At 45.7% G+C, this 24180-nt stretch overlaps 2 protein-coding genes across 2 annotated transcripts in view; both read left to right on the forward strand.

The window, feature by feature from the left end:
- Positions 1-10400, forward strand: part of LOC135510649 (regulator of G-protein signaling 12-like) — a 68220-nt gene extending 57820 nt beyond the window's left edge. Inside the window, 1 exon segment of the mRNA XM_064931737.1 lies at positions 9171-10400. Within this exon segment, the coding sequence (XP_064787809.1) occupies positions 9171-9493 (323 nt within the window). The 3' untranslated portion in view covers positions 9494-10400.
- A 775-nt stretch (positions 10401-11175) lies between these two features.
- The window catches only part of LOC135510655 (hepatocyte growth factor activator-like), a 21185-nt gene continuing 8180 nt past the window's right edge, over positions 11176-24180 (forward strand). The window contains exons 1-7 of the mRNA XM_064931746.1: positions 11176-11579; positions 11735-11798; positions 12471-12564; positions 16098-16171; positions 16459-16602; positions 16930-17061; positions 17968-18078. Coding sequence (XP_064787818.1) covers positions 11526-11579; positions 11735-11798; positions 12471-12564; positions 16098-16171; positions 16459-16602; positions 16930-17061; positions 17968-18078 — 673 coding nt within the window. The 5' untranslated portion in view covers positions 11176-11525. The remainder of the gene's footprint in view (positions 11580-11734; positions 11799-12470; positions 12565-16097; positions 16172-16458; positions 16603-16929; positions 17062-17967; positions 18079-24180) is intronic.

A 24180-nucleotide genomic window follows, 5' to 3' on the forward strand; every position in this document is an offset into this window, starting at 1 on the left:
AACGGGTAAGGCAACAACGGGTAAACAGCTAAGACAACAGCAACGGGTAAATGGCAACGAATGGGCAGATAGGGTCAGAGCACAGGGCCTGAGTTCGAGGCTGGGGCCGCAAGAAACAAAATTAAGTACTGTGTTAATGAACAGTCCAGCAGGCATCAGCTGTGTAGCCGTGTGATCATAGGGTTCAATGAGCAGCAATAGATGGGCAGCCGTTCGGTAGTCGTTACTATGCTAAGCAAGTGGGAGACACGGCATTCAGAAAAGCTAGCGGGCCAGGGATAGCAGATGAGTCTTCACCGAAATCCACGACGCAGAGGCCGATTGAAAGCACATCGGCCGAATTACGTCAGCAGACCAGCAGACCAGTCGTGATGGATTGGCGGGGCTCCGTGTCGATAAAGGGTCCAGGCCAATTGGCAAGAGAGGTATTGTAGTTGGTGTACTTCGTTTGCTAGCTGGGAGATGGGCCTAGCTCGAGGCTAGCTCGACGCTAACTGGTGCTTGCTTCTGGACAAGGGCGTTAGCCACAATAGCCACTCGGTAGCAGCTAGCTAGCTGTGATGATCCGGTGTAATGGTACAGAGCTTGCGGCAGGAATCCGGTGATGTAGTTGAAAAAATCAGTCAGATATGCTCAGGGCTGTGCAGACTGGCAGGTATTATCCAGGCTATCCGGGCTAAAGCGGCTGGTGTCTGAGCTAAAGGTAAAGACCGCTAACAGTGACTAAATAGCTAGTAGCTAATTAGCTGGCTAACTTCTGATGGCTAGCTTCTGATGAAGGTTCCAGTTCTAAGGTCGAAAAAATAGCAAATCCGTATCACATTGGGTGAGGCATGTTGCAGGAAGGTATATTTAATTTAAAAATGGAAAGAGATTGAAATATATTGAAATGTATACAAAAAAACAAGAAAATATTTACAAGGGGCTCTGGGTGAGTCTGGTGCTACGCCATCTTGGATCTATAAGAATTGTGGACGAATAAGTATTGTGGATAGAAGTATTGTGGAGGAATAATACATTATGGCCCTTGCTCTTGCAAAACATTTTTTTTTCTTTCTTTGTATTAGATTTTACAAGATCTAATGTGTTATATTCTCCTACATTCCTTTAACATTTCCACAAACTTCAAAGTGTTTCCTTTCAAATGGTACCAAGAAGATGCTTCAGGGCCTGAGCTACAGGCAGTTAGATTTGGGTGTGTCATTTTAGGTGAAAATTGAAAAAAGGGGTCCAATCCTTCAAAATCTTTCAAGCTCTGAAGTTGGTTGTTGATCATTGCTAGACTGACATTTTCAAGTCTTACCATAGATTTTCATGTCGATTTAAGTCAAAACTGTAACTAGGCCAATCAGGAACATTCAATGTCGTCTTGCTTAGCAACTCCCGTGTATATTTGGCCTTGTGCTGAGAGGTGAATTTGTCTCCCAGTGTTGGAAAGCAGACTGAACCAGGTTTTTCTCTAGGATTTTGCCTCTGCTTAGCTCTATTCTGTTTATTTTTATCCTAAAAAATGACAAGCATACCCATACCCAGCATACCCAACATGATGCAGCCACTACCATGCTTGAAATTATGAAGAGTGGTACTCTGTGATGTGTTATATTGCATTGTATTCAGGACTTCAAGTTAATTTCTTTCCCACATTTTTTTGCAGTTTTACTTTAGTGGCTTATTGCAAACAGGATGGATCTTTTGGAATATTTGTATTCTGTACAGCCTTCCTTTTTTCACTCTGTCAATTAGGTTAGTATTGTGGAGTAACTGCAATGCTGTTGATCCATCCTCAGTTTTCTATCACAGCCATTAAACTCTGTAACTGTTTAAAAGTCACTATTGGCTTCATGGTAAAATCCCTGAGTGCTTTCCTTTCTCTCTGGCAACTGAGTAAGAAGGACGCCTGTAACTTTGTAGTGAGTGGGTGTATTGATACACCATCCAAAGTGTAATTAATAACTTCACCATGCTCAAAGGGATATTAAATGTCTGCTTTTTTATTTATAGCCATCTACCAATAGGTGCCCTTCTTTGTGAGACATTGGAAAACCTCCTTGATCGTTATGGTTGAATCTGTGTTTGAAATTCACTGCTCAACTGAGGGACCTTAGAATTTTCTGAATGCGTGGGGTACAGAGATGAGGTGGTCATTCAAAAATCATGTTCAACACTATTATTGCACACAGAGTGTGTCGATGCAATTTATGTGACTTGTTATTAAGTAAATTGCTACTCCTGAACTTATTTAGGCTTGCCATAACAAAGGGGCTCAATACTTATTGACTGAAGACATTTCAGCTTTTCATTTTTAATTAATTTGTAAAAATGTCTAAAGATATAATTCCACTTTGACATTATTGTCACGACTTCCACCGAAGGTGGCTCCCCTGCCTGTTCGTGCGGCGCTCGACGGTCATTGTCGCAGGTCTACTAGCTGCCACCTTTCCCCTTTTCCTTTTCTGTTCTCTGTTAGTCTAGGTTGGTTGCCTGTTATGTTCACTGTCTGTATGTTCACCTGGTGTTTTTGGCGTTTTGGATACCGTAATAAAGTTCGGTTTCCACATTATCCTCTGCTCTCTGCGATTGACGTCGCACCCACCACTCCTGGCTGTGTGACAGAAGCCCGCACCATATCCATGAAGTCAGCAGGAGCAGCTGCACCCCCTCTCCCATCCATGGAGGAGCGTGTCCTCCATCATACGACCATTCTCCACCGAATTGGGTCAGCAATGGATCAAATGATGGAGAGAGTGGACAGATGTGAGAGAAGTGGTCTCCCTACCTCACCCCCAGCTCCTCCTCCACCTGCTCAACTTACTCCTCCGGAGGCGTCCGGATCCAGTGCTCTTCGTCTGGCGCTCCCCAGGGATTATGATGGAACGGCGGCTGGGTGCCAGGGGTTCTTGCTAAAGCTTGAGCTGTACCTGGTTACCGTTCGTACGACTGCCTCTGGTGAGGAGAGCGTGAGCGTCCTCGTCTCCTGTCTGACGGGTCGAGCCCTGGAGTGGGCTAATGCAGTGTGGAATGGCCCAGACTCTGCAAGGGACCACTACCAAGAGTTCACCCGCCAGTTCCAGGCAGTGTTCGACCACCCACCAGAGGGCAGAGAAGCGGGTGAACGGCTGTTTCACCTTAGACAGGAGACGAGGAGTGCGCAGGACTTCGCGCTGGAGTTTCGGACCTTGGCCGCTGGATTGGGGTGGAACGACAGGGCCCTGATGGACCACGATCGATGTAGCCTCCGGGCGGATGTCCGCAGGGAGCTAGCTTGGGGACACCACCCTCTCCCTCGATGAACTCATTGACATGTTGATCTGACTGGGCAACCTGCTGACTGTCCACAGGCGTCCTGAACGGGCCCTGTTAGTTCCACCTCCTAGCCCTCCAGCTCCAATCCATATGGAGTTAGGAGGGGGGGGGTGGCGCGTCGAAGGTGACCGGAGGAGGAGGCTCCTCCTGCACCAGTTGTGGTCGGAGAGGACACACTGCCGATCGGTGCTGGAGGAGCTCGTCTGGGAGTCGAGAGGGCAGGCAGAGCACTTCTCGGTCACCCCAGGTGAGTCAGCACCAGACTCACCCAGAGCTCCCTGTTGGTCACATGTTTTTACTAATTTCTTTCTCTGAGTTTTCTCCCTCTCTCCAGTATAAGGCGCTAGTCGATTTCAGGCGCAGCTGGGAACTTTATGGATCGTGGACTCGCGTTGAGGCTAGGGGTCCACTGGTGCCGCTAGATCAACCCTCCCCGTGCACTCCTTAGATAGCCGACCATTAGGGTCAGGGCTGGTCAGGGAGGCCACAGTTCCACTGGACATGGTACCGCAGGGGGATCATAAGGAGTGGATTAGTCTCTTCCTTATTGATTCACCTGCGTTTCCAGTGGTGCTGGGGATTCCCTGGCTGGCTAATCACAATCCTGAGATTTCATGGAAACAGGGGGCTCTCCAAGGGTGGTCAGAGGAGTGTTCAGGTAGGTGCAGAGGAGTTTCCATCGGTGCAACGACGGTGGAGAGTCCAGACCAGGTTTCCACTGTGCGCATTCCCTCTGAATTCCCTCGCTTTCTGTAAAATGAAGCGGACCCAATTACCACCTCATCGACGAGGGGATTGCACGATAAACCTCCTGGTAAACACTGCACTTCCCAGGAGTCACGTGTACCCGTTGTCCCAGGAGGAGACGGTGGCTGTGGGGACATATGTCACTGAATCTCTGGGACAGTGGTACATTCGGCCCTCCACGTCACCCGTCTCCTCAAGCTTCTTTTTTGTGAAGAAGAAGGATGGAGGTCTGCGTCCGTGCATTGATTATAGATTCTAAATTCCATCACAGTGGGGTTTAGTTACCCACTACCTCTCATCGCCACGGCGGTAGAATCATTTCATGGAGCGCGCTTTTTCACAAAACTGGACCTTAGGAGTGCGTATAATTTGGTGCGTATCCGGGAGGGAGATGAGTGGAAGACCGCGTTTCGTACCACATCTGGCCATTATGAGTACCTCGTCATGCCGTATGGGTTGAAGAATGCTCCAGCCGTCTTTCAATCTTTTGTAGACGAGATTCTCTGAGACCTGCACGGGCAGGGTGTGGTGGTGTATATCGATGATATACTGATCTATTCTGCCACACGCGCCGCACATGTGTCTCTGGTGCGTAAAGTACTTGGGTGACTGCTGGAGCATGACCTGTACGCCAAGGCTGAGAAATGTGTGTTCTCCAAACAAGCCATTTCCTTCCTGGGTTATCGCATTTCCACCTCTGGAGTGGTGATGGAGTGTGACCGCGTTACAGCCATGCGTAATTGGCCAACTCCGACCACGGTAAAGGAGGTGCAGTGGTTTTTAGGGTTTGCCAATTACTACCGGAGGTTTATCCGGGGTTTTGGTCAGGTGGCTGCTCCCATTACTTCACTGCTGAAGGGGGGGCTGGCGCGTTTGCTGTGGTCAGCGGAGGCGGACAGAGCCTTCAGTTGTCTGAAGGAGCTGTTCACCGACGCTCCCATGCTGGCTCATCCGGACCACTCTTTGGCATTCATAGTGGAGGTGGACACGTCCGAGGCTGGGGTTGGAGCCGTGCTGTCACAGCGCTCGGCACGCCACCGAAGCTCCGCCCCTGCGCTTTCTTTTCGCGGAAGCTCGGTCCAGCAGAGCGGAACTATGTCGTGGGGGACCGGGAGTTGTTAGCTGTGGTAAAAGCTCTGAAGGTGTGGAGACATTGGCTTGAGGGGGCCAGGCACCCTTTCCTCATCTGGACCGACCATCGTAATCTGGAGTAAATCCGGGCAGCGAGAAGATTGAATCCACGTCGGGCAAGGTGGGCCATGTTTTTTACCAGATTTTTCACAATCTCCTATAGGCCAGGCTCCCTTAATACTAAGGCCGACACACTGTCCCGTCTCTATGACACCGAGGAGCAGTCCATCGATCCTACTCCCATCCTTCCAGATTCATGTCTGGTAGCACCGGTGGTATGGGAGGTGGACGCGGAAATCAACCAGGCGTTACGGTTGGAACCTGCACCTCATCAGTGTCCAGCGTGTGTTCAGTACGTACCGCTTGGTGTTCGTGATCATTTAATTCGATGGGCCCATACGCTACCCTCTTCGGATCATCCTGGTATTGAGAGGACAGTGCAGGGTCTTAGGGGAAGGTACTGGTGGCCCACTTTAGGCAAGGACGTGAGGTTTTATGTCTCCTCCTGCTCGGTGTGCACTCAGAGCAAGGCTCCTAGACACCTGCCTAGGGGGGAGTTACAGCCCCTCCCCGTTCCACAACGGCCGTGGTCGCATTTGTCGGTGGATTTTCTCACCGACCTTCCCCCGTCTCAGGGGAACACCACGATCCTGGTTGTTATGGATCGATTTTCTAAGTCCTGCCATCTCATCCTGTTGCCCAGTCTCCCTATGGCTCTACAGACTGAGGAGGCCCTGTTTACCCACGTCTTCCGGCACTACGGGTGCCTGAGGACATCATTTCGGGGTCCCCAGTTCACGTCCAGAGTTTGGAGGGCATTTATGGAGCATCTGGGGGTGTTCGCACCGGGGGACCGGGTCTGGCTCTCGACCCGAAACCTGCCCCTCTGCCTGCCCTGCCGGAAGCTGGGGCCGCAGTGTGTGGGGCCATTTAAAGTCCTGAGGAGGATAAACGAGGTGTGTTATAGGTTACAGCTTCCTTCTTACTATCGTATTAACCCCTCGTTTCATGTGTCTCTCCTCAGGCCGGTGGTAGCTGGTCCCCTGCAGGAAGGTGAGGTGCCGGAGGTCCCTCCGCCCCCTCCGCCTCCCTCTGGACATCGAGGGGTCCCCGGGTGAGGGGCCTGCAGTACCTCATGGACTTGGAGGGGTACGGTCCGGTGGAGAGGTGCTGGGTACCGGTGGAGGACATCTTGGATCCATCACTACTGAGGGAGTTCCACCGCCTCCATCCGGATCGCCCTGCGCCTTGCCCTCCGGGTAGCCCTCGAGCCCAGCGGCGGTGCGCTGCAGGAGCCGCACGTCAGGGGTGGGGTACTGTCATGACTTCCACCAAAGGTTGCTTCCCTGCCTGTTCGGGCGGCGCTCGGGGGTCGTCGTCGCCGGTCTACTAGCTGCCACCGATCCCCTTTTCCTTTTCTCTTCTCTGTTAGTCTAGGTTGGTTGCATGTTATGTTCACTGTCTGTTTGGTGCCCAGTTTTGGGTTGGACATATTTGTTTTCGCCTGTTGTTTTTGGCGTTACTTTTGGATACCGTAATAAAGTTTGGTTTCCCCCATTATCCTCTGCTCTCTGCGATTGACTCCGCACCCACCACTCCTGGCTGTGTGACAGTTATGGGGTATTGTGTGTAGGGAAGCCACACAAAATCTCAAGTACAGGCTTCATATCAGCATGGCCTTTTGGAATATTCACTAACACTGATATGGCAGAAGCACATTTTAGATAACAGCCATAATGATGACACTCCTACTCTGTCATTGTAATGATGTATCTATTAAGTTACCTAATTATGAGCTCTGCATAGCATGACATGAATGCGCTATAGATATGGCAAGGATATATTTCATGAACCTTTAATAATGCTGTTTGGACCTGTTATAACATGTTCATGAAATGCTTATAGATGTGTAATAAATGCATTATGGATATGTAGTGAGAGTAAATCGTTACTGTAGCATCATGAGAAAATATTGAGCACATCAACTTGTTAAGTAGGCCTACCTTTGGCAAAGAGGTTCTGTTTGTGTGTTCAGCTGTGACAAGGGAATGCTGTGGAGGCTGTGTTAATAAAACTGCTTTGACGGTAAATCAGAGACGTAGGAGGTCAGAAGGTGTGTGCGTTGGAGTGCTGTGTATGAATCACTTAGAACTCTTGTTGAATAGCTGAGGGTCACTGAGTGCAGGAGGGACGAGGAGAATTATCACTCAGGGTTAGCTTTGGCCTCTCTCGACTCATGCATCCTCAATCTAATAGAGAAGTGTCGCGTAGGAACTGTATGAGTCAACGCACTCTAACAACCCTTTCCTCTACTCATGTGATGTCTCATTTATGTACACCGGCTTCAGGTCAGATATTATTTCTCCATTGCGATTGTAACAGTATAACTTTAGACCATCCCCTCGCCCATACCCGGGCGCGAACCAGGGACTCTCTGCACACAACAACTGACACCCACGAAGCATCGTTACCCATCGCTCTACAAAAGCCGCGGCCCTTGCAGAGCAAGGGGAACTACTACTTCAAGGTCTCAGAGCAAGTGACGTCACCGATTGAAACGCTATTTAGCGCGCACCGCTAACTAAGCTAGCCGTTTCACATCCGTTACACAATATTCCATTTTGTCAAACACTTGTCAAGATAAGAATACAGCTAAAAACTGCACAGAAATGTGAAACGGTCATAGTGATCCAGCTCCATTGTGACTACAGACTTTAATCTGGATCCAGAAATGCACCTTTGAGAAAGTTCTGTATTATGTAATCCTGTTAAATAGTGTATCATATCAATGCAACACTCCTCAGTTTTTGGGCAAGCACCACGTTTTGTTGACATCAACAAGTCTACACTCTTAGAAAAAAGGGTTCCTAAAGGGTTCTTCGGCAGTCCCCATAGGAGAACCGTTTTTGGTTCCATGTAAAACCCCTTTTGGTTCCATGTAGAACTCTTTTGGTTCCATGTAGAACCCTCTGTGGAAAGGGTTCTACATGGACCTCCAAAGGGTTCTACCTGGGACCAAAAGGGTTCTTCAAAGGGTTCTCCTATGGGGACAGCCAAAGAACCACTTTAGGTTCTAGATTTTTCTAAGAGTGTAGACCCGGTCTCTCCAACAATGTTCCTGGAGAGCTACCCTCCTGCAGGTTTTCCCTCCAACCTAAATTTTGAACTGTTTCAGTTTATCAACCAGCTAATTATCAGAATCAGGTGCGCTAGATTAGGGTTGGAGTGAAAACCTACAGGACGGTAGCTCTTCAGGAACAGGGTTGGAGAGCCCTGGTGTAGACAGTAGTACAGTACAGTACAGTACACAGTTGATCTAACAAATAACCAATCAGTTAAACTGTTACAGTTTGTTCTTTTGAAGCCAAGTGGATTGCCCTGCGAACCCAATGGCATGCATAGAGCTTTTGATGTTTGAGATGGTTTCATTTTGTTAGCTCGTAGGGCACAATGTTCTGAACTGATCCGGGGCCAGAAGCCATCAAGCCAAATACTCTGAGCCTTATGCTTTGTCACCCACAGGTCACTGCTCTGAGATCAGTTCAATGGACATACTGCATTTCAAGGGTCAGAGCTCTATCATAATGGAGATGGAAAAAGCTATTCCAGAGGGTTTCTTAACCCTTCCGCTACTCCCCCCTGTTCACTGTTTTTGTCCTCTACCACCAAAAAAGTGCATAGGTCAAGACACAAAGAACTGGTGGCCTTCACTGGCCTATGTCACTGCTTTAGACTGATTATAACACAGATTATAAAATCCTCTGGAAGGCTTTGTACATTTCCAGGGAGGTAGTAGACAAGTCATAACGTGTGTTTTGTAGTAACCCATCAGTAAATCATTGACATGTTAACCAATGCATGCTGTGTTTGAGGCCTCAAGGCTATGCTAGATTGGTAACTCTCCTCCATACACTGTAGGTGGGCTTTTGATTTGTTTGACCACTGTGGTTAAAACGTGTCTGATTCTCCCATCACTCCCCTCTACCCAGAGAGAAGACAAAGAGCATGTGCTCTTGACCGCTCCCACAAGAGGTCGCCGTGTCTTGGAGCACTCCGCTCTCAGCCTGCACTGCAGGAGGTGATGGACGTGGAGGGAGTGTGCCTGGAGGAAGAGGAGGAGGAGAAGGTGAGGGAGGTCACCATCACCCATGGAGAGGACTCGGAGCTCAGCGTCAGTTTCCAAGGGTACGCGGCTGAGCTCCGGCAGTGCCAGAGTCGAATGAAGACCTCCCAGGTGCCCCTCAACACCCACAATCAATCAGAAGGGAACAAAGACTCCAAGACTGACATATACAAGGCCACCATTGTGTGAGCTCTGAGGCTGACCAACCCTCACCAGCACTTTCCAAGCTTGATTCTCGGTCTGTTCAAACAGAAACTTACTTGATGAACAAGGGACTTTTACTGTAAAAAACGGTCGTTTTTCATGCCAGAACTGATGCATATGTATCATAATTGTATGGTGATAGATATTGTATTATTGATCATCACTGACTATGCCGTACTGTTTAGCGGGTATACATTTTCAAGAAGTGATGAAAAGGAAAATAATTGCCAGTTAAAATTTATGAACAATTTGGTAATAAACTATTGTTTGAAAATGTAATAGATGATACCTTGTTTTAGATGGATGCTGATAATACAGGTACTGTAAAACAGGGGCTATAGAATTAAGGCTCTTTCAGGTAGGTAATAGGATTCACACATTGTACGAACATGAGAAACTCCTGGCAATTCTAGTGCACGTTACTGTATTATTCTGGTCACACACTGAGTGTAAAAAACATCATGAACACCTGCTCTTTCCATAATAATAGACTGACCAGATGAATCCAGGTGAAAGTGATGATCCCTTATTGACGTCACTTGTTCAATACATTTCAATCGGTGTAGATGAAGTGGATGATGCAGGTTAAAGAATGATTTTTAAGCCTTGAGACAATTGAGACATGGATTGTGTATGTGTACCATTCAAAGGGTGGATGGGTAAGACACAATATTTAAGTGCCTTTGAACAGGGTATGGTGGTAGGTGCCAGGTACCAGGTTTGTGTCAAGAACTGCAGGTGTTCTTAATATTTTTCACACTCAGTGTACACTGTTTCATGGTGAACAAAATATGATGCCTCATGTCTGTACATTTGATCTATTATGGTCTGGCTTGATGTTTGGTTGTTCAAATTCCACTCAATAAACATTCCCACCTTTGTAATGCCAGAATGGAAGCCTCTGTCGTTAGTCACTTTGAATGGTTTTATTAAAGGGTCAATCTGGTATTTAAACAACCGCAACTGATGGAGGTATGACAGTAGAACTAACCCACTGGGCACAGACGTCAATTCAACGTCTATTCCATGTTGGTTCATCGTAATTCCATTGAAATTATGTGGAAACAGCTTGATTGAGCCAGTGTCTGCCCAGTCGAAAGCTTGTGAGGCATTTATAAGTTATGTTCTTCAAGAATCAGTGGGGCTATATATCATTCATTTAAACGTCCAAAAATGGATGTACCAATCCAAGATGGCCCCTTTAATGATTAACTTAGTTTGAAATAAAAATTATTTGTAAGAATGCAAATCCTTGATACCCAACCAGCTCCAAACATAGACCTGTCAAAGCCATTATCATTGGTCTTTAAGATATTCACATTGCAGAATTCTCCCAAGTGTGTTTTGTCTTCTTAAATCTGTTTGCCCAGTTGGTCAGAACGGTGGTCAGTTATTAAGAGTATTAGTAATTATAAGTGAACAATTTCTTCGAGTCACACATTATAAACCCATTTTGAACCAGTATTGTCAGGAAGTCGTGTCTTGTCAGTAAGAATAATATATCTCCGAGTGTAGTTTACCATAGCAGGCATTTCAATTACTGCAATCTTTGAAAATTAGAGGCTTGGTTATGGGACAGGGGGTGTTCTTGCCACAGCACGCAGCACTTGGAATGTTTACGCATGGTTACCAAGCTATGAGAGGAGGGATCCGAAACCATCACCCGCCACCTCCTCCAAAAAGTTACTTTCCATTACATCAAAGATCAGCACTTTCAAGATCTTGCATGTTTAATCGTGGGCGTCTCGTAAGGGAAATTAGTTGCAATTCGATGTTTTGCGTAGAGTGATGGCCATAATCAAAAAGTAGGTCTAATGACGCATTTGATTTACTCAATAGAGTTTGCAGGGAACAGGCTCGCTCTTGCAGCATATCCCACTTTCTCCATGACCAAAAGCAGTCTGAATTCTCTTGAATTGACAGATAAAACGTGACATTTTTCTGACGGACCTGATTCAGGAAATTAACTTCAAATAATTTTGCACACGATAACAGAGACTACATAACCCAAAATATTATGATGCTATACTTTGTGTTACTTTTCCTACCGTATGTCCTCAGTGTACGAACGGTAAGTGAAGCTATTTCTTACAATTATAGCAGTTCTTCTAGAGCGCAACAAGTGCACGGTTTGCGTTCGGATAGGCACATTTTGGCGTGCATAATTTTCCCAAAAGAGTAAACTAACCGTGCATTACTTTAATATTGTTTTCACTTTGGTTCCAGCGAATGGTACTCCCAAGATATGAAACGTTTAGTGCAAGAAATGTGAACAGAGATAGTCATAAAGGTAATCATTACTATTAACATTAACAACATACATTACCTGTTTAATTGACTACAGTTTTGTGCGTAGTCTTCACTATCCTTTTTCAATGTTGTTTATAAAATGTTGTTTGTATAATATGTTTACACAACTGTACCATACAGCCCATCAACCAATTTACCAGTCAAGAACTCAATGATAATGACCTCTTTAGTCGATGGAGTTGGAATCCAGAATTATTCATCTTGTGTTGGCAAGGGTACACAATCTCTTTTCATAACAGAACAACGATTAGACTGTCTAGGGGAATGATATAGTGATATAGAGATCTATGCATCCCTTCTACTGTGCTTCCCTAGTAATATAACTTGATTGGGTCCTGGCAGGAGCCACAGTCAACCTCAAAAGATTAATTGTCTATCATATGCTGTGATCCCAAGCCATGGGAGAACACCTGCTTTCTCATATTCAAGTGGCCTCTATTTTGCCGCAAAGTGTTTTAGGGTTGGTATTGTTTCTACTTTCAATATTGATATTGAACTGATCTTGTGCAGTACACTTAATGAAATACAGATTTTTTTTAAATGTTCTTGCGGAGAATGAGGAATATATGACTAGAATATGTGTAAAATACAATATGTTCACAATATGTTCACTGATAAACATATGTATCTACTCCTGTTTCTGTGGATCCAGTCCTTACAGTAGAGGGGAAAGAATGTAAATTCCCATTCCGTCATGGAGGAAGCATTCACCATCACTGTATCACCATCAGCTTCTCCAGCTCTTGGTGAGTCCAGTGTCATCCATTTCAAGTGTCTCTTGGTCACTCTAGTATCCAATGTTTTAGAGACACAAACAAGCACTTCAACCACACGCACATTCAGCATAACATTGCCACACATTTCCATTACTCAAAGAGATACACTATAAATACAAAAGTATGTGGACACCCCTTCAAATGTGTGGATTTTGGCTATTTCAGGTGTATAAAATTGAGCACACCGCCATGCAATCTCCATAGACAAACATTGCCAGTGGAATGGCCTTACTGAAGAGTTCAGTGACTTTCAACGTGGCACCGTCATAGGATGTCACCTTTCCAACAAGTCAGTTTGTTAAATTTATTCCCTGCTAGACCTGCCCTGGTCAATTGTAAGGGCTGTTATTGTGAAGTGAAAACGTCTAGGAGCAACAACGGCTCAGCCGCAAGGTGGTAGGCCACACAAGCTCACAGAATGGGACCACCACGTAGCGTGTAGAAATCCTCTGTCCTTTGTTGCAACACTCACTACGGAGTTCCAAACTGCCTCTGGAAGCAACATCAGCTCAAGAACCGTTCGTCGGGAGCTTCATGAAATGGGTTTCAATGGCCGAGCAGCTGCACACAAGCCTAATATCACCATGCGCAATGCCAAGTAGTGTAAAGCTTTCCGCCATTGGACTCTGGAGCAGTGGAATTTCATTCTCTGGAGTTATGAGTCACGCTTCACCATCTGGAAGTCCAACGGCCGAATCTGGGTTTGGCAGATGCCAGGAGAACGCTACTTGACGAATGTATAGTGCTAACCTCAAAGTTTGGTGGAGGAGAAATAATGGTCTGGGGCTGTTTTTATGGTTTGGGCTAGGCCCCTTAGTTCCAGTGAAGGGAAATATTAATGCTACAGCATACAATAACATTCTAGACGATTCTGTGCTTCCAACTTTGTGGGAACAGTTTGGGGAAGGCCCTTTCCTGTCTCAGCATGACAATGCCGCTGTGCACAAAGCAAGTTTCCGTACAGAAATGTTTTGTCAAGATCGGTGTAGAAGAACTTGACTGGCCTGCACTGAGTCCTGACCTCAACCCCATCAAACACCTTTGGGATGAATTGGAATGGCCACTGCGAGCCAGGCCTAATCTCCCAACATCAGTGCCCGACCTCACTAATGCTCTTGTGGCTGAATGGAAGCAAGTCCCTGCAGCAATGTTCCAACGTCTAATGGAAAGCCTTCCCAGAAGAGTGGAGGCTGTTATAGCAAGCGAAGGGGGGACCAACTCCATATCAATGCCCATTATTTTAGAATGAGATGTTCGATGAGCAGGTGTCCACATAGTTTTGGCCATGTAGGGTACCTCACTCTTGTACACACAAAGGAGTTTCCCAGTCATAGATTGGTGAGGTGAGACACCCACGCACACATGCACACGATAGCCATGTGAAAGCCATGCCGTGTCCACATCACTAAGCATCTGTCATGGTCTAAACACACCAGCACATGCATGAAGAGACCACGACAATGCCTCTTCCCCCTCAGGAGGCTGAAAAGATTTGCCATGTGCCCGCAGATCCTCAAAAGGTTCTACAGCTGCACCATTGAGAGCATCTTGACTGGCTGCATCACCGCTTGGTATGGCATCCGACCCGCAAGGCGGGGCCGAGCTCCCTGCCATCCAGGACCTCTGTACCAGGCGGTTTCCAGAGGAAGGCCCTAAAAATGGTCAAAGACTCCAGCCACCCAAGTCATAGACTGTTCTATCTGCTACCGCACTGCAAACGATACCTATGCACCAAGTCTGGAACCAACAGGACCCTGAACAGCTTCTGCCTCCACGTCATAAGACTGCTATATAGTTAGTTAAATAGTTAACCAAATAGCTACCCGGACTATCTGCATTGACCCTTTTTGCACTAACTTCTTTGACTAATCACATATGTGACTGTTACTGTTTATTATCTATCCTGTTGCCTAGTCATTTTATTCTTAGTTATATGTACATGTCTACCTCAATTACCTCGTACCCCTGCACATCGACTCAGTACTGGTGCCCCTTGTATATAGCCAAGTTATCGTTTCTCAATTGTGTATCTATTATTACCTTTATTATTACGTGTTATTACTTTTATATTATTTTGGTATGTTCTTTCTCTCTTCATTGTTGGGAAGGGCCCGTAAGTAAGCATTTCACTGTAGGTCCACACCTGTTGTTTACGAAGCATGTGACGAACACAACATGATTTGAAAACGTAACCACTGACAGACATTCTAACCACTAACAGACATTCATTGAGACATGCATTTGCACTGTGACTGTCTCAAGACCCTATATTACTACAGTAAATATAAAGACTTAAACTTAATTATAGTCCTCGTTAATCAATGTGGTATTGCCCTAAAAAGTAACGAGGTGACTGTATGCAAACTTCCACGACCTAATTGGGCTATCCTAAATGGCTTCATATGCCAACGCTAGTCATCAATGCTAATTTATTCGCCAAAAACTGTCATAAATGCTAATGTCATGTTATAACATGTTTATGACACGGTTGCGCAGGTTTTATAACCTAGGTTTGAGTTAATGGTTTATAGTAATGACTGTCTCATGTCTCAGAACTAACTATTTACTTTCCACAAATTGTGACACAGCAAGATGCCTCACTGCCTTGTGAAAACAACTAGACCACAGATCTGTGTCTTTTAACCACAGAGCTGTTGGATAGGGAGTGCTATGATAGTCATCTGTGTGACTGCGCTGCAGCTGCAGAGTAAATCCACTCAGGCTATGACAGGGCTGGTTGGCGTCTGCAAGTATGAACAACTAGAATGTAATTCAATATGAATCATGCTCTTGCCCTCTCCCACTCAGTCCTCAAGTAACAGCAAGTGCTCAGTGCTGGCTCATCTTAAACTCTGAGGGTTTTTGAGGGTGTGTGTATATGTATGCATGGTTGTGTAGGTGTCTGTATATATATATATGTGTGTGTGTGTGTGTGTGTGTGTGTGTGTGTGTGTGTGTGTGTATATGTATGCATGGTTGTGTAGGTGTGTGTATATGTGTGTGTGTGGGTGTGTGTGTGTGTGTGTGTGTGTGTGTGTGTGTGTGTGTGTCTGCTTATGAACTCAGCCACTGGGATCCCAGCTTGAGAGTCACTTTGATCTCAATGTTTCTCCATTAGTTTCTCAAAGGATTTTGAAAGCCAAGTCTTTTGGTTTGGTGTATTGGGTGTAGTTACTGTAGTTAGCGGGTGTGGATTGATGGGTGGGGGAATCAATAAAACTTCTAACCCATTTTGGTAATATAGCTTTGGTCCCAAAAGGATTAAAGTGCAGTGCTCCTCAACTGTTATGAAAGACAGTTAATAAGTATGGTATCAGTTTCAAACCCACTTCTTGTACTTACTGGAGATATGCAGGTTTCTGCGGAGTATCCTTATGGTTCTTAGTCAGGTGACTGATCGTGTTCAATGTGCTGTTGATTTGCTATCTGACTCCTTGATCTCAATGGCCAGGTTGAAACTGTTGCATGTGAGCTACAGGAATGTTTTTATTTCCGCATCATAGGTGTTCTCTGACGCACAACTTTGATCGGGACTTTCTCTGGGGATACTGTGCACCTGCGAACACTCAACCCATTGGTGAGAGGTCATTCTTGTAGATTCTGTGGACAAAGACCTCATGATCTACAAAGTCTATGTTGTCTCTGTGTATTTATACGATCTTAAAGATACATTTCCTGCTATTTACGGTAGTGGCATGCATAAACATAATATTTTTTCATCACTAGCTAGGTTTCCATCCAATTGTCAAACAGTGTTCAAATTAAACACACCAAAGTTGGTAAATACTTTATTCTTATGTTACTGAGGTAGCATGCTGTTTCTTTCTAATGTTTTCACTAATGTTCTCAGTTGTTGTGTTTTAGTGTTCGTCCACTCATCACGCAGATTCACAGACCCTTGTCAGGTGAATCCATGTCAAAATGGCGGCATCTGCACTCTGGTCCCCCGCAGACGCTCCTTCGAGTGCTCCTGTCCAGAGAGCTTCACTGGGAGGCACTGTGATCAGAGTGAGTCACTTCCAGTATCATACTTTCTATATGGACTTGTGTTTCAAAGCAGTTTCAATTAAACTGAACCAATTATACATTTTAGGTTAGAGTTAATTGTCAATGGGGTTTTATTTCTCATTGCGGTATGACAGTGTGGGGGTGGTAGAGAAACTGTCTTCCCTTTTTTAGAAGTACCTTTAGTGCATTAACCCTTATCTTGCTCTTCACAATGCCAAACACTTACCACAAAACATGCCCCCCTAACTCCTCATTGACCTGTTCACTTCCTCCTCTTCTCTTGTTTTACCCAACTACCTTTGATCTCTCTATTCTCCCCTTTGTCAGGGAAGTGCTATGAAACCATACACCTGAGATATTATGACATTGGAAAATCATGGGGAAGGATCTACCTTCGTAACGTGGAACGGTGCACATGTGTGGACGGGGAGATCTCCTGTGAGAGAGTCCGCTATACTGGTAAAAGACATTCTTACTCAGATCCTTTCTTACTTTAGCTTCAGCCACTCTGTGCTTTTTTGTTGTTGTTAAAAATGAGAGTGGAACCTTAGAATTGATGAGGTGCTGTCTCTTGGCTTAGAAATTGGTCCCTGGATGGGCCCCTGAGTTGAGGGCCCCCTTAAACCTTTGGAGTATGAGGGCTTCTCTAGTTGAAAATCTTCCCATCCCGACATTCCTCAATCTCCCACACCTTTTGGATGATCAGATCTCTTGCCTCGACTGTGTTGCCAGGCATCTCACTGTATTCTCAATGCCTTAATGGTTGGGAGTGGTTCAGGTGAGCCTACCAGGCCTCGAGAAACCCTCTGAACTCCCACTCTCCTTTTGAGGCCCCTCAGAACACGTGAGAGAAACCTCTCAGCCAAAAGATAAAGGTGCTTTCGTCTCTACGGTGGACGTTTGATGGGTGTTGAAAAGACACTTTGGAGAGCCCCTTGAACCAAACTTGTTTTGTTTTGTCATGGTATTACGATTTTTACAAGGTTCTGCAAACAGATTTGATTTAATGCTCCCATTTCCTGCACCCCACCTTCCCAGCCTGTTATATATGCTATTCCCACTCATACTGCCCCCACATGGCCACTCCAAGAACAAAATCAGTCAACTACTGTACACCGGTGTCTGTGTTTGTGAAAGTATTTCTCCCATTCTACTTTTGCAACCCTGAACCGTAAGTGCTCGACTACGTAGGTAATCTAATGCTTGTGTGTTTTGATCAAAGTTAACACGCTTTAAGCACTGATGCAAGAACAGCTCCTGTGATTATCATGCAGTAGCAGGAGGCAGGATAAAGGTGGTTGGAACTGATCCCAGTGCTGTGGTTTGTCATAATGTATTATACCTGATGTGTGTAACTGTCCTCAGTCTGCAGTGAGAACCCCTGTGAGAACGATGGTACGTGCCGACTCATCACAACCACCAGGGAGGAGGTGTGTGCCTGCAGGCCTGGCTACAGTGGACCCTACTGTAGCATTGGTGAGTCCAACTGCTACATGCTAACACAGTCACTGTTCGATTTACATTGCAAGGTTAGCCTAGCTTAGCATAGCTATAGTTTAGTATTACTGGTCTTAGCCAGAGGTCATACACTGGGATAGAGAAGACATTTTATGATGTTTATTCTGCTCTGAGACTACAAACATTTAGATAGTCCAATATAAATAAGGTAAACAGATAGACACGCACACACTCTCATAACACTTAAACACAGGAAACTGTGATATACATGGAATACTGTCTCATCCCCCACATCTCTTGTTGTTCAGCTCCGGAGGTGAAGTGCTATGACAACAAGGGCACAGACTTACCGTGGCGTGGTGGGCACCACTGTCTCTGGTGCCCGCTTTCTGCCGTGGAGAGCGTCCCCCTCAGGGGCGTGGGGGAAATCTCCTACTGCAGGCGTGTCCAGCATTAGGTTGTCTTCCTTTCTTTATTTCTACGTCTTTATTGACAACCAATCTGGCAACCCAAAACAGAAGCTGAAGTCTATGCTTCATGTCAGTCATGCCAGCACTATCATCCACCTCCCTCAATCTGTCTGGCCTTGATGGTAATATGGTCATTCACCTTCCCCTTTGTCTGGCCTTGTTGATATGGTCATTCACCTTCCCCTTTGTCTGGCCTTGATGGTAATATGGTCATTCACCTTCCCCTGTCTGTCTGGCCTTGATGATGATATGGCAATTCTACCTGGTACAGACAGAAAAGGATGGGCTTCCCCTCTGACTCTGATTAATTTTGAGGTTTCTTCCTTCTTGGGATTTCTTTTGGGGCACTGTGCTTCTGCCTGCTCTTTGGGAGTCCAGGCCAGGGTACTGTTAAGTGTCATAACAGCAGTGTAACATTTCCACTGTGTCCAGAAACCCAGATAGGGACAAGATGCCGTGGTGCTAAACTCTCAGTGATGGAGCCATCTCCTGGGAGATGTATGATATTCCGCCTCGTGTCATAAGTCCATGTGAGTAGCATAAGTGCTCAGGGCTGTGGCCAGGGTCTGAATTTTAGTGACGTCCATGTTATTTGGACAACGGCAAAAACAAAAACAAAATGTCCCCAGCCATTATCACATTGGCTGCTGTAGCTTCGTTAATCTCAGTCGATCTACAAACACATAGCCTATTAGCTATACAGTTAGCCGCGACATATGAACTCACATTAACTCAGCACTGAGATTAAAAACGATAATTTAATACGTACAGATGGATCTGTTAGCAGCAGAAAAAAAAATTTTATTAGCAAAGGTTTAACAAATAAGTTTGCTGTACAGAACTTTTTTTATTGCAGTGTTATAGCAACATTTCTGCAATTCTACACATTTTGCCATGACTTATGTCATGTTAATATGATATTTGAGGGAGAGTGACGAACAAAATCAATGCAGGGCCCCACGTGGGCATGTGACCGCGTGCTCGGTCGGTAATTCGGCCATGATTACTACAAGTTTAGATAGCTGGCTGGACTAATTTACCAATCTAAAAATGTTGTACTGACTATGGGCGAAATTGAGTGACTCAGTGAGTGACATAAGAAGCGGAAAACTGCTGATGCACTACCAAGTTTCGAAATTGCACCTTTTCTATTCTACTGCTCTAATTCTCAACAGTAAATTGAGACCCCGACTGAGTTCCTTGAAAAAATGGTGTCCTCATATGTAGCTACGGGCCTGAAAGTGCTATAATGGGGCATCGCAAAAGCAGCAGGTTTTTTAGTTGCTACGCTGGAAGCTTAGTTCTTTCCAGCGTGAAAAGAGCCGCAAGCCACTTGATCAAATATTTTCAGGTGTGAGCCGCGTGTCCAAATTCTTGAAAAAAGAACTCTGGTCTTGTCATATCACAAGGAATAACCTTGTTATAGGACTTAATTTAACGGATTGATTGATTATACCTTTGTGGATAAAGCTTACTTAAAAAAAACAGTGTTGAGTTACGTCTCCAATGAACCTGCTTCAAATTATAGAGCTCGGCGAGTCTCTCTGAGCCGTGAGGGGCTTTGTCTTTAATCAACGGTGAAATATGCATTTGGCAGTCTTCAATTTCTTCTGCCTTAAAACGTTTACTGTATTGTTATGAGCGATGAAGAGTTTGACAGCATTTTGAATCCCACCAGCAGCTGCTTCTCATTTAAGTAGAATAGAACATCCTCTCTCTTTGTATTCCCTCCAAAAATGTTGTTCTCCGCTTTCACAGAACTATGACAACCCATGACACGACGCCTCCGTAACATTCAAAAGCACTCTGCAAACTTAATTAAAAAGCATCACTTTTTTAATTAAAAAAATGTCTGCGTTAGGGATTAAAAATACGCTTCTTGGAAATGTACTGCACTTACCTTCCCTGTGCCAGAAGAGAATGTTAACTTTACATAGGTACTGTTTCAGTAGAAAGTCAGGATAGTATCTTGACACATGTAGCCTGCTGTTTGAAGAGAATAGGTTAGATGAGAGGAAGTATGAGTCACTCAGAATCAACATGTCAAGGTTTGCCAAATGCTTCTGTAGTGACTGGGACAACTTGGCTCTGTTATATCCATGTCATGATGCCATGAGTATGCACAAAAAGCACATTCTTTGGCCAACCACTATTTCACCACTTTTGTTAATGTTAATTGTTGGGTGGCAAATTGTATGCAATTCTGAACTTCCGGCGCCGACAGAGATGATCGCGTTCCTAGGAAACTATGCAGTTTTTTTTTTTTTTTTTACGTGTTATTTCTTACATTAGTACCGCAGGTCATCTTAGGTTTCATTACATACAGTCGAGAAGAACTACTGAATATAAGAGCAGCGTCAACTCACCATCAGTATGACCAAGAATATGACTTCCGCGAAGCGGATCCTGTGTTCTGCCTTTCACCTAGGACAACATAATGGATCCCAGCCGGCGACCCAAAAAAAACGACTTCGTAAAAGAGGGAAACGAAGCGGTCTTCTGGTCAGACTCCGGAGACGGGCACATCATGCACCACTCCCTAGTATACTTCTCGCTAACGTCCAGTCTCTTAACAACAAGGTTGATGAAATCCGAGCAAGGGTAGCATTCCAGAGGGACATCAGAGACTGTAACGTTCTTTGCTTCACGGAAACATGGCTCACTGGAGAGACGCTATCGGAGTCGGTGCAGCCAGCTGGTTTCTCCACGCATCGCGCGACAGAAACAAACATTTTTCTGGTAAGAAGAGGGGCGGGGGCGTATGCCTTATGGCTCACGAGACGTGGTGTGATCACAAAAACATACAGGAACTCAAATCCTTCTGTTCACCTGATCTAGAATTCCTCACAATTAAATGTCGACCGCATTATCTACCAAGGGAATTCTCTTCGATTATAATCACAGCCGTATATATTCCCCCCCCAAGCAGACACATCGATGGCTCTGAACAAACTTTATTTGACTCTTTGCAAACTGGAATCCATACATCCTGAGGCTGCATTCATTGTAGCTGGGGATTTTAACAAGGCTAATCTGAAAACAAGACTCCCTAAATTGTATCAGCATATCGATTGCGCAACCAGGGCTGGCAAAACCTTGGATCATTGCTATTCTAACTTCCGCAACGCATATAAGGCCCTGCCCCGCCCTCCTTTCGGAAAAGCTGACCACGACTCAATTTTGTTGATCCCTGCCTACAGACAGAAACTAAAACAAGAAGCTCCCATGCTGAGGTCTGTCCAACGCTGGTCCGACCAATCTGATTCCACACTCCAAGACTGCTTCCATCACGTGGACTGGGATATGTTTCGTATTGCGTCAGACACCAACATTGACGAATACGCTGATTCGGTGTGCGAGTTCATTAGAACGTGCGTTGAAGATGACGTTCCCATAGCAACGATTAAAACATTCCCAATCCAGAAACCGTGGATTGATGGCAGCATTCGCATGAAACTGAAAGCGCAAACCACTGCTTTTAATCAGGGCAAGGTGACCGGAAACCTGACCGAATACAAACAGTGCAGCTATTCCCTCCGCAAGGCAATCAAACAAGCTAAGCGTCAGTATAGAGACAAAGTAGAATCTCAATTCAACGGCTCAGACACAAGAGGTATGTGGCAGGGTCTACAGTCAATCACGGATTACAAAAAGAAAACCAGCCCCGTCACGGACCCGGATGTCTTACTCGCAGGCAGACTAAATAACTTTTTTGCCCGCTTTGAGGACAATACAGTGCCACTGACACGGCCTGCAACGAAAACATGCAGACTCTCCTTCACTGCAGCCGAGGTGAGTAAAACATTTAAACGTGTTAACCCTCGCAAGGCTGCAGGCCCAGACGGCATCCCCAGCTGCGCCCTCAGAGCATGCGCAGACCAGCAGGCTGGTGTGTTTACGGACATATTCATTCAATCAATCCCTATCCCAGTCTGCTGTTCCCACATGCTTCAAGAGGGCCACCATTGTTCCTGTTCCCAAGAAAGCTAAGGTAACTGAGCTAAACGACTACTGCCCTGTAGCACTCACTTCCGTCATCATGAAGTGCTTTGAGAGACTAGTCAAGGACCATATCACCTCCACCCTACCTGACACCCTAGACCCACTCCAATTTGCTTACCGCCCAAATAGGTCCACAGACGATGCAATCTCAACCACACTGCACACTGCCCTAACCCATCTGGACAAGAGGAATACCTATGTGAGAATGCTGTTCATCGACTACAGCTCGGCATTTAACACCATAGTACCCTCCAAGCTCGTCATCAAGCTCGAGACCCTGGGTCTCGACCCCGCCCTGTGCAACTGGGTACTGGACTTCCTGACGGGCCGCCCCCAGGTGGTGAGGGTAGGCAACAACATCTCCAACCCGCTGATCCTCAACACTGGGGCCCCACAAGGGTGCGTTCTGAGCCCTCTCCTGTACTCCCTGTTCACCCACAACTGTGTGGACACACACGCCTCCAACTCAATCATCAAGTTTGCGGACGACACAACAGTGGTAGGCTTGATTACCAACAACGACGAGACGGCCTACAGGGAGGAGGTGAGGGCCCTTGAGTGTGGTGTCAGGAAAATAACCTCACACTCAACGTCAACAAAACTAAGGAGATGATTGTGGACTTCAGGAAACAGCAGATTAATACCCCCCTATCCACATCGATGGAACAGTAGTGGAGAGGGTAGTAAGTTTTAAGTTCCTCGGCATACACATCACAGACAAACTGAATTGGTCCACCCACACAGACAGCATCGTGAAGAAGGCACAGCAGCGCCTCTTCAACCTCAGGAGGCTGAAGAAATTCGTTGTCACCAAAAGCACTCACAAACTTCTACAGATGCACAATCGAGAGCATCCTGGCGGGCTGTATCACCGCCTGGTACGGCAACTGCTCCGCCCACAACCGTAAGGCTCTCCAGAGGGTAGTGAGGTCTGCACAACACATCACCGGGGGCAAACTACCTGCCCTCCAGGACACCTACACCACCCGATGTTACAGGAAGGCCATAAAGATCATCAAGGACAACAACCACCCAAGCCACTGCCTGTTCACCCCGCTATCATCCAGAAGGCGAGGTCAGTACAGGTGCATCAAAGCTGGGACCGAGAGACTGAAAAACAGCTTCTATCTCAAGGCCATCAGACTGTTAAACAGCCACCACTAACATTGAGTGGCTGCTGCCAACACACTGACTCAACTCCAGCCACTTTAATAATGGGAATTGATGGGAAATGATGTATAATATATCACTAGCCACTTTAAACAATGCTACCTAATATAATGTTTACATACCCTACATTATTCATCTCATATGTATACGTGTATACTGTACTCTATATCATCTACTGCATCTTTATGTAATACATGTATCACTAGCCACTTTAACTATGCCACTTTGTTTACATACTCATCTCATATGTATATACTGTACTCCATACCATCTACTGTATCTTGCCTATGCTGCTCTGTACCATCACTCAATCATATATCTTTATGTACATATTCTTTATCCCCTTACACTTGTGTGTATAAGACAGTAGTTTTGGAATTGTTAGTTAGATTACTTGTTGGTTATTACTGCATTGTCGGAACGAGAAGCACAAGCATTTCGCTACACTCGCATTGACATCTGCTAACCATGTGTATGT

This window comes from Oncorhynchus masou, chromosome 23 (genome assembly GCF_036934945.1).
Source record: "Oncorhynchus masou masou isolate Uvic2021 chromosome 23, UVic_Omas_1.1, whole genome shotgun sequence".
Classification (NCBI taxonomy): Eukaryota; Metazoa; Chordata; class Actinopteri; order Salmoniformes; family Salmonidae; genus Oncorhynchus; species Oncorhynchus masou.